Source organism: Pleuronectes platessa, chromosome 3, assembly GCF_947347685.1.
Source record: "Pleuronectes platessa chromosome 3, fPlePla1.1, whole genome shotgun sequence".
Lineage (NCBI taxonomy): Eukaryota > Metazoa > Chordata > Actinopteri > Pleuronectiformes > Pleuronectidae > Pleuronectes > Pleuronectes platessa.
In genome coordinates, this window is record NC_070628.1 from 19,275,005 (window position 1) to 19,286,295 (window position 11,291).

The window sequence follows — 11,291 nt, forward strand, 5'->3', positions numbered from 1 at the left end:
TATGTGTATGTATGTAGTTTTAATATGTGTATAAATAGATATGTGGATACGTGCAGGTATACTGTGTGTGCGTGTATACACAAAGTAGTCCTTGTTTTTTGGAAGTACTGGAACAAAAGTGTATGTTTTAAATCCTTTGTGTATTTCTAAAGTGTGATGATCGTATAAGTCTCAATAAGTCTGAACTAAAAATATATTTGTGTGTGTTCATTTTTTCTTTTCTTCCATTCCTTGTGATTATTTATCTTCCCTGAAGGAAATCTAAGATGTGCTTGGTGATTTACAATCTGAGTTTTTATCAACTCCCCAAAAAAAAATAGAAAATCTATAGATTAGTTTTAACTCTGACTGTAATACAACAGAACCCAATGACAGAACAGCAGACTGTTCTGGAAGCAAAATTATGATTCAGGTCGCTTTAGGTGTTTCTGATGCACTTCTGATGATTTACATTTCCGTGCTGTCTCTGTTTCAGTGTGTGTCCGCCAGGATGTCGGACAGCGAGGCGATCCACAAAATCTTGCGATCTGTTCTTCAGTCCAGCAATCGTGGTGTGTCCATCAACAGTCTCCAGTCAGAGTACCGGTCACTGTGTGGACAGAACATCCCGCTGAAGAAGCTGGGCTTCTCTGAACTGGAGCACTTCCTCAGAAGTATCCCTTCTGTGGTCAAGTTGGAGTACGGCATGGGTGAGGTGAGTGCTGCTCTTATCATTAACCCTGGCTTACGTCCACTGTTTCACCATGTCTGAATTGGTTTGACTAATGTTTTTTCATCCTTGCACCTCTCTGCAAATTTAGTGAAATCTTCTGTTCTGACGTCTCATGGGAATACATGTGTCTGTAAGTGTAATGAATGAATCTGCTTTGCAGCTGAAATGCTATGCCGCAGCGTGTAGAGAAACGGCCCACATTGCTGAGCTGGTGGCCAGGCAGAAGAGCTCCAAGAAATCCGGCCGCTCCCAAGTCGTCAACTGCAAGATGAGATTCAAACCCTCCAACCCCCTGATGTTCAACTGTAGGAGACACTTATTACTTCATAAACACCCATTGTTTATTTGTTAAAATTAGATGCGGGGACATAAACCTCCAAAAAAGGTTTCTCGTCATTCATCAAACAAAACTCGTATCCCTCTTTCCATACTCTCAGTGAAGCCGAGGTCCTCCCTCCGCCAGCCCTCAGCTAGTGGTGCTTCCAACTGGACATCAAGTCGTTCTCGGACTTGCGGTGGCTTCAGAGGCTTCAGTGCAGCAGGAGACTACAGGTAGAAAGACAATATCAGCAATAAAGATTTGTCAAGACATGATGAGCTGTGGCTACACTTAAAAGTTGGTTGGACAACAGCCAGCCAGAAATAAGAAGTCATTGGTTGTCCAAAATCTCCTGTAATGGAATATTGTCTCTTTATTCTTCTAAATTTGCTTTGTCTGGAGTGTATTCTAAAACAATAATGTTAAGCTTCTCTTGTATTGTGTCCAAACATCAGGCAACTGGACCAAAAGTTAAGCTACTCCACTCCTGTCGAACACAGACAACCGGCTCCTCAACCAGCTGTGAGACAGTGTGTCAGGTGAATATACACATGTGGACAAACCTGATAAGTTACCATGTTAACTCCCTTTATGAAACAGTACTTGATGCTAAAATATATTTGTTTTTACAGTCTCATGTGTCGCTCTCAAAACAATTCACAGCCGAGTCTGAACATATTTATCTGATTGGGCTATTGGACTATTATATCAAGACATATTATGGTAAACCTGTATTGGCTTAATCTCGTAGAGCTGTAGTACTGGCATTTGCATTGAATGACGGTGTTACTATGAAAAACAAAAAAAACACTGCTTTGTTGCCAACAGGAAAGAGAACAGCTTTGCAAACTGCCAACAACCCAAAGGTAAGTCAGACCCTTGTGATTTACATCCTCATTTATTTCACAACATTTTTATGTCTGTAAATCTGTACACGGCTGAGCTATTTTCAACATGACCCTGGGGAGGGAATATTTAAAAATAAGAATCAGATTAACAACCAGGAAAATTGCTCTTCTGCATCTAATGTTTTTTTTTCCCTTCTTTTTCCACAGAGAAGCCCCTGGAACGAGCTTCCAGACCAAATCTATCCAAGGTACAGATAAATCGCTGTATCTCTCTGCTTTGTCTAATGGAAATTACTTCACAGCCTAGGAGAAATGGTTGTGATATTAGGCAAGCAAATTGTAAGAAGAAAATGTATGCTAGAAAAATATATAACTTTTCTGTTTATATAATATATGTAAAACCCACCCGATTCAGTTATGTCATAATAGACATTTTCCATAAACCCTTTTAATGAATAAGGTTGGTTACAGAAATCTGGTGCCAATCATGGCCCTATGTACCGGAACGAATCACAATGCAGATATCTGCCGCATTTCAGTGCCTGAATTCTGCACTATAATAGTCGCTCTGCTAACAAGCAACATAAACATCACTGTAATATCTAGTTAACATTCTAAGTCTCTAGTTAAAATTCAATTTCACTCTTGTGGCAAGGGAAGTGTCTCTGTACGTCATGCAAAACGATTTAGAGACATGCAGTGTTTAAAATAAAATAAAATCATAATTTCTGGCACTGTAAGAAACTGGAACGGTTTTTAAAAGTATTGATTTAGCACCAGTAGTGGCAAAAACACAAATGATACCCAAACCGATTTAAGGAATTTATTTCGCCAATCTGTTAAATGTGTGTTCATGTTTGCACTAAACCAAAAGAGGATGTGGATATGCTTGTCGTGGTAAATTATGAACTCTGTCCATGCAGTCCAGCTTGTGTGACGTGGGGCTGATGCAGAGCAGAATAACTCTCCTTCTGAAGAAGTACCGCAGTGGACTGTGGATGTCAAAGATATCTGAGCTCTACAGTAAAATGTTCAGTGAGAGTCTTCACCCTCAGGTGCTCAAAGACCTGGAGAAGTGGACACACATCTGTATGGTGAGACGATTACGCATCAACATGTTTTTTAATTGGGTAACTTCTGGCCAGCCCTGTTTTTTTTACATTAGTTCATTAAGAGTATCCTTTTCATTTTTATTTAAAAAAGTGGTTACTGTGATGCATTTGAATTAAATCCAATGTTAAGAAACCAGGTTCCGTCATGTTTTTGTATTTGTCTGAAGAGCATGTTTAATACTTGCATTAATGTTTTATAGCATCTACATATTTCTTAACATGAGAAAAATATTCATGGTTGCCCCAACTTGTGGACATAGTTTGATGATTCAGAAATTTAAATAGTTTATATTTTTTCCCACAAATTTATATTATACACAACCTTTTTTAGGTAAGAGTCAGAATCTTTCCTTCTTTCCCTTATCTTCTTTCTTGTGTGTTCTTCACAGTTGGAGCAAACTTCCTGTAATAACCGGGCTGACAGGCTGGTCTACCCCCCTCTGCTTCCAAAGCTCTCTGTTGTTCCTCGAATTGTCGCCAACAACACCCCTCTAACATCTCCCACTAACTCTGAAGCCAGCTCCACACAAAATTCTCCACGTCCCTCAAAACCTGAAGAACCCACCCCTCGCTCCAGAAGCCCTTTAGCGCAGCCCACCTTCATTTTTCCTCCCCAATCTGCTGCTGCCTCTTCAGGCAAGCAGCTCTCCTCTGTCACTTTGCGTAGCCCTCTCCACAACCCAGCTCTGGCTCCCCAAATACCCCCACGTGCCAGTCGTGCAGCCAAAGAATGTAAAGATAATCATAATATAAGTACAGCTACCCGGAAGAAAAACACTCCACGTGGCCCTGACATTTTACCCCTTTCGAAACTCACCTTCTCCTCTACCTCTGATTCTGTCCCTTTCTCAACAACTTCTGCTGTGACTGTGTCGGCTGAAGTGCGTCAGAGAATAAAGGAGCTTCTGACCAAGTACAGCCATGGTTTGTGGGCCAATGCTTTGCCGAAACTGTTCATTGAGACATATAAGACGCCATTTCCTGAAAATGTTCTGGACCACTTGCCTCTTCTCCTGGATATGTGCTCTGTGGAGTACCCCATACCACACGACAAGAACAGGGTAAGTGAATACGATGGCACTCAGTGTACCAGTGTTAACACATTTTACAAGTTAACAGTACTGTGAAGTCACCTTGGAAATTAATCTGACCTTATCTTAAATTATTTGTATACATTATGTCAGTCATTAATATATTTCCCTTTGGCCAGGCCATCCTGTATCTCTCAGACAGCACAGACATGGAAGCCACAGACGGACAAGCAAAGCAGCACTGCAGATGTCCCTTCCCCTCTGGTCTCGAGGTCCCGAGCCCCAAGATTACTCCCGGTCTGCCTCGTCCCTCAGAGCAGTTTCCCTCTGTGCTAGTTACTGATGCTAAGAGCAATGCTGTTACCATAAGGTAGGGCACACTTTCAGATTATTGGTACATTTCAAATTTTTAAGATGGGGTTCACAGAAAAGAAATGTTTCACTCACCAAACATTTATTTGAATTAATGAGCCATGATACAGTACAAAACCTTGCTCGTTTGATTGAAGGCACGCTCCTCTGAACCCCGGGGGTTAAGTGTCACTCGTCAAACTTTATAATAAACTGCTGAATTAATTTATCTCTGCCTCGCTTCTTCTGCCACAATGAAGTTAAAACACAATGTTGTGTCATAATCTGCAGGAGGAACTTACCTGCAGGAGTGTGTGTGTGTGTGAGCTTGTCTCTGTCGCTCTTCACACAAAGGGATGATCACCTTAATTTAGTTTTAATTAGTGGTGTCGAATCGTGAATCCAGATAGTTATTTCTACACATTTACCAACACTATCAGTTTCACTTGGATAAACAGAAAACTGTAATTAGTTTGGTGCAGTCTTAACTGTGAAAACAGATATGAGCCATTATTTTGATAAAGCAATGTCAGATAAGTGTTCTGCCTGCTATGCATATTGTGATAAAGCTGGAAAAAAAGTGATTCTGTCCATTCAGATATGTAGGGGAGAACTACTCCAATGCCCAGGAAGCCATGGAGGATGCAATGTGCTCCTTCTACAGTCAAGGCTCCACCCACCACCCTCTGTCTAACCCTCGTGTTGGTCAGCTGATAGCAGTCAGGGGAGAGGGTGGAGACGAGCTGGCCAGAGCTCAGGTCATAGAGGTTATGGCCCCTAACAAAGTCAAGGTAACTAATCCTTCAGTTTGTTGGATGAAGGCATTCTGCAGCTAGAACTCGGGTCAGTGTTTCTGTATCAAAAAAAGCTCTTGTGTGTGTGTGTCTGCCTATCAGGTGTATTATGTTGACTATGGCTTCTCCGTGGAGATGAGTGGGAGTAATCTGCTGGAGCTGCACCAGGATTTCCTCTCTCTTCCCTTCCAGGCCACTAATGTGAAACTGGCAGGTACATGCAAGATAAGGAATCTACCTGAAGACTTTAATTTGTCTGAAGTTGGTGAAAGCCCTAAAGATATCACAGGAGAAATCTTCCTCTAAATGAAGGACAAAACATTATCATCGGTCAATACCATATAGTTATAAATAGCCCTGAATTGATTACCCTTTATCTCCTTTTTCTTTACCTTCCTCTGATCAGGTTTAGAGACTCTCAGCGCCCACCCACTGGTCCAGTCCTCCCTAGATAAGTTGGTAGTTGGGAAGATTCTGCTTATGGAGACATTGGAGCCATGTCAGCAGATCGAGTTGCCTTTGGTAGTGTTGTACGACACGTCACAGGATGATGACATTAACATTAACTCCACCTGCCTCAAGAGCCTGCGGGACAATACCATGAACAATCCTCTGACTGTAAGTTTGAAGAAGTTAATCACGTGTAGTAATGCTGAGCTACAAGCTTCCTTTGTTTTTTGTGGTGCATTGAAGACAACCTTAACCCAGCAAGTGGTGGTTTTGTACCATTCTTATATTATTTTGTCTTATGCTATAGTAGCCAAAAATGTGTTACAAGAACTCTGCATTTCATTCATTTTGAATTAAACCAGTAACTTGTAAGTCCTCAGTGACACACAATTGTGTTATCAACCCCCTCCTGTATTATCTTACTCTACTCTTTGTGTTGCCTGTAGTTGAATGTTACCCAACAGGACGTGTGCGTCACAAAAGTGAGTCCAGATGGCATCATCTACTGCCAGCTTCCCTCCAGAGGAACAGCAAAACTTAACAAGTTACTGGAAAAAAACGAGGCCTTCTTCATCTTCCAGGTAGACGTCACAGTGCACAAATATCTCAGTTTGCTCCTGCACCTGTGTTGTAGAACATTTCAAGTGACAGTATGGTAGCTGCAGTCTAGTTTTCTAGTGTCTCTTTATTAAGCTTCTTGATGAGAGGCTGTTTCAGGTCACAGGTTTGAATGCAAGTCACAGGTTTGAATTCTTTTCTGAAGAAGAAATAGTTGGTGGTAGTTTAGAAAACCAGACCTGTTTGTTGGGATCTACACTGTTTGTTCGGAGTAGGCAGACAGAGGCGGACAAATAAGGTTGTGCATTCGTCAAGATGTGAAAAGCATGGATGACTTTATGGAGGTCTCTGACTCAAGGTTGTATCAAGTTGTAAGAAATCACTGTTTTGCTTAGCAGATCTCACTCTGAATATTTGAATTAAGACAAGTGGAGCTTTGTGATCTTAGTTGCATTATGTGGACATGAATGTGAATGGAATATTCTATTAGCAACAGCATTATCAAAATATTGTCCTATTGTGAGTAAAAACAAAGCGTAGAATATTGCTGTCCATGTAAACATAGTCACTGTTATTGTTCCTACCAGATGACCTCTGAGTCCCTGGTGTCCAGACCCTTCAGTGGAAAGTTCTGTCTTGCCAGCTACAAAGGAAAGTGGTCCAGAGTCGAGGTAAGATCAGAATCCATAAATTAGTTAATATTGAAATGTATAAAAAAAAAAAAAAATGTATTTCTTTATTTCTTTGGCTCCCACTTTTCTTGTTTTCAGATCACCAACATGTACAACAACAGAGTGTTGGAGATCCTCTTCATTGACTTGGGGATCCCTGCAACTGTAGAGGTGACTGCTCTCCGAGAGATTCCCCCTCCTTTACTCAAAGAGTTCATCACCATCCCACCGCAGGTCAGTTATTGTTTGTGGCTGTTGTGGTATGTCCACCTGAGCATGAAGTAACGACCATGCTGCACAGAGCTTGTGACCTTCAGCCCACTCATGTTCTTCCCACCTTTTCCTTGCGCTATTTAGCATTGGTGAGCAGGTACCATCTCCCACAAGAAGTGCCAAATCGAATGACAGTCAGTGGCTTTAAATGTCAGAATCAGGTCCAGGAAGTTTTAAAATGATGCTGAAATGTAGGTCATTAAAAAGATGTATTAGTCATTTCATACCAGCGATAAAGAAAGATACTTTTAAAACAACAATAATTTCGCTTGGAATTGACATGTTTGTTATTGACAGCACCTCTGTTTCAGTATGCCAGACATCATGAGGATTATATATTGTTCGGTGACCAGTTGGACTCAGAGCCAAACAGAATTACGTACCAGCAGAGGATGCTGTTGCCTACCAAAACTTACATTGTTGCTTTAATCTCCAACCAATGCATAGCAGGAGGCGCATTCATTCCTTGATTTAAAAACTTCTGTCAATAGTACTTAAAGGATAATTCAGCAAAGGGCATCAATAAACTTCCTAAAGATCCTAACACTGTATAATTTTTGACCTCTCCAGGCTATCAGATGTCGTCTGGCCGACCTCAAAGTTCCAGAGGGCGAATGGAGTCCACAGGCTGTTCAGTGGATGGAAGAGGCTGTCATGAGCTCTAAAGACTGTAAAATGAAGGTTATATATTTAACATGGTTAACAAGTTAAGCCTACAGCTAAGTTAGACTTCAGTTATAATCTAAATAAACACACTTTGCAAATGAAGTTTATGAATAAAGCCATGGTAAAATACTGCCTGATAGACAGGAACTGTAAGGGCTCAGGTTATGGTTGGCTTCTTCAAGGGAGAGTGAACAGTCATGCTGACCTCTAGAGTCTTTCTAACTTTGTATATGCCTCATTTCAGATCACGAAACTAGATGAGCACAAAGGTGCACTGCTGGTCTATATGTACCTCTTCATCGGTGTTGACAGCCAGGATCTGCACAAGAGCATCAACCATGAGCTGGCTCAGTCTGAGCAGTGGCAGAAACTTATCACACAGAACAACTACACCTTCACCAGCAGCACCTATAGCATGGATACAGGTAATACTTAACAGAGGCTAGTACTCTTTTTTTTTTTTCTTCTTTTTTTTTTTTTCTTGGTCTGACATGTGAAATTAAAACATTGGGGCAGCGACACATTTGTTTTATTGTTTATTATTTGTATTTAAAGCACAATGACTTTGAAATGAACTCTCCATTTGAAGATGTTTTGCATGTACTTGTGTTTACCAAGGTCTCGATGCTCTAGTGCAGAAGTTGACTCTGAACAGCCCAGTTCCGAGCCCTTTCGTTAAGACTTCAAACCAGCCTTGCTACGAAGCTGACTCCTCTCTCACAAATGGAACCACCAAAAATGTGAAGCAGCCACTTCCATTGCCTCCTTTACTGGAGCTTCCCCAGGTGTGTGGAGGGGAATAAACCATGTCTCATTCATGCTCAACGTTTGATACCTTCAATTTGCGCCTATTTGTGTACATCTTCTGAAAGCTCATTTATTTATTGTTAAAGTGTAATGTGGGACCAGGTCAGCTGGAGAGTGGGGGGGACACTCAAACAGGAAACTGTGACACGGTAAAAGATGTCCAGAACTGAAATGTCCGTCTGTCTGGATCCTGAAGCTGTAGTGGTTAAAATGGAGCAGCGGCGGGACATAGCTAAAAGTGAATGTAGCAGAAAACATGAATCGATTATGTTCTGTCTGTGCATCAATGCAGAGTCGTCCACATCGAGATGCATCGGGAAAAAAAACTATTTCCTCACCTCCACTGGGCACAGGGACTTACAGCTGCCTTTTCAAGTTTCTTTAACAAAACATCCACTGTCACAATGTGTGTTTTTCTTAGAACTCTCAACTCTATGCTGCCCTGTTGAGGGTGTACTGCTTAATAATTGTTTTTAACAGAAGGCTGATTTCCTCTGGAAAGGCATCACAACTGTGCCTTAACTGTAACTGTAAAATAAGGTAAAAAATGCCATGGGGTAGTTAACACCTCATTTTCTTCTTCCTGTTCTTTCAGCCTGGTCAGAACATGGATGTGTTTGTGCCGGTGGCCTGCCACCCGAGGTACTTTGTGCTACAGCCATGGCAGGACCTGCATAAGCTAACTGTTTTGATGGGGGAGATGATCTTCTACTATAACCAACACAAGACCACTACCCCCACACACATTCAGAGTGGAGAATTCTTTGCTGCCAGAATAGACAAGAAGTAAGTGATTTCATGTGTTTTTAGTTAATGCCAATGTGATTTGTAGTTTGTACCTAACACACATGGCTCCTGCGAAGAGTGTGCTCAAAGAGTGTTTGACCATGAAACAAAACCCATGTCCATTCATCCATCACACACACAATGTTGTCATAGTAACATCTTTTAAACTTGTGTAGATCTAAAAGTTAATTTGTAAGTGCTTCTGTCCGGTAGCTAATCTCATTTGATATTGGAGACTGCAACATGCCTCTGTTTTGGAAGGAGTTAAAGACTCCCAAAGAAAACACTGCAGCGCTCTTTAAATTGTTTTTACTCTAATGATACAACATGAATTCTTGTGATTGGTACCTGAGCATTGCTGGTTGTGTAAATCTGTCAAAAACAAGATGCTATTGTTAATGGTTGATATATCTTTCAACAGCTGGCACCGCGTTCAGGTGAAAGGCATTCTGGCCAATGGGTTGGTGTCTGTCTATGAGCTCGACTATGGAAAACATGAGCATGTCCACAGTAATCTCATCAGGCCCCTGATCGAGGAATTCCGACAACTGCCTTTCCAGGCTGTCACTGCGCAACTGGCAGGTGAGATGAATGTAATAGTTGATGTTTGGCTTTTGCATAGACAGTCAATAAAGATGGATGACTCATCACTACTTCCTCCAACTTATAAGTTAAGATTACATAGCGTCTTTGAGAAAAATGTATTTGACGTGTACTTTGACTTTTGAGATTGGTCCCAAGGCCCATCTGCTATCAAGAAGGGGGCGGGATTTATGACCTATACTGCAGCCAGCCACCAGGGGGTGCTGAAGAAGTTTTGGGTTTGCTTTTGGGGGGCTGTCATGTCTTTGATGATGCTCAGTCTATGGTAAAATTGTATTATATTTCATTTTATTTATATATGAGGGATAATACCATGAATTGTTTTTTAAATGTGTTCTTTATAGTCAAAATTAATGAATTTTCAGTCCTTCGGATTTTTCATTAAGCATTTATCCAACTCTCGCTCAATTATTATTATTCATTATATATTAAATAAACTGTCCTCATTAAATGCAAGAATCCCTGGATGCTTCTGTGTTGGATCTATACTCTATTGTATGCATGTTTTGTTGAATTGTTGCTCTAAACTTTACCCCCTTGGGTTTCCTCTGAATAAATAATAGTTTTTTGTATGCGTCACAATGACCCTTGGTAAGACAAAGTGAAGCATTTTGTGTCATCAGCCAGATCGCCTATACCCACATGTTAAGCTCAGTATCTGTCCACATACAGTTGTATCTCCTCCTGTTTTTCCTCCAGGTGTGATAAACAACCAGTGGTCAGAGGAAGCCTCCATTTTATTCAGAAACCATGTGGAAAAGAAAGCTCTGGTAGCCCAGGTGGTGAGTGTGCATGAGGGGTCAGAGGTTAAAGGCAGGCTGAGAGAGCCCCGGTTGACCGTTTATCTTGTGGACACAACGTTGGAGGAGAGGGACCTGTGGATTCACACCCTCATGGTCGACATGGACGTCGAGCTGTCTTCAGCTGCGTAAGACGTCTCTTCAAACACGGTGAAATAAATCTGTTTTCAGACTCCGACTACAAAACTATACTTTTTTTTTAACAAGCCACTGTTTTTGATGGTTCCTTTAATTTTCTAAAATCTGAAAATCCTATGAGACTTTTCTAGCCAAATGTTTCACCACTCAGCATTTTCTGGATCTTTCTGCCAATCAAAGACTTACAAAGAGCCAAGGCTCTTGTGAAGATAACAGATGTTTTGTTTAGCTGAGGAATAATTGTCCAGACTTTAAGGACTGACAGACTTACTTCTAGTTAAGTCATTTTTGTGCTGCATGTTATGTTGTGATTATATGACCTGATTTAATTTGTTTTATTTGCTGTGTGGTTCATTTTGCACTTTGTTTTGT

At 41.0% G+C, this 11,291-nt stretch overlaps 1 protein-coding gene across 1 annotated transcript; it reads left to right on the forward strand.

Annotated features, from left to right (window-relative positions):
* Positions 1 to 481: 481 nt before the first annotated feature.
* Positions 482 to 10,913, forward strand: tdrd7a (tudor domain containing 7 a). The gene is made up of 21 exons (XM_053419100.1): positions 482 to 694; positions 873 to 1,017; positions 1,150 to 1,264; positions 1,487 to 1,570; positions 1,860 to 1,897; positions 2,087 to 2,127; positions 2,803 to 2,973; positions 3,381 to 4,052; positions 4,202 to 4,392; positions 4,972 to 5,164; positions 5,270 to 5,381; positions 5,574 to 5,785; positions 6,064 to 6,198; positions 6,763 to 6,846; positions 6,946 to 7,080; positions 7,690 to 7,800; positions 8,030 to 8,210; positions 8,404 to 8,570; positions 9,188 to 9,378; positions 9,800 to 9,960; positions 10,681 to 10,913. The coding sequence occupies exons 1-21, from the start codon at positions 491 to 493 to the stop codon at positions 10,911 to 10,913; spliced, it is 3,576 nt and encodes a 1,191-aa protein (XP_053275075.1). The 5' UTR covers positions 482 to 490.
* Positions 10,914 to 11,291: the final 378 nt, after the last annotated feature.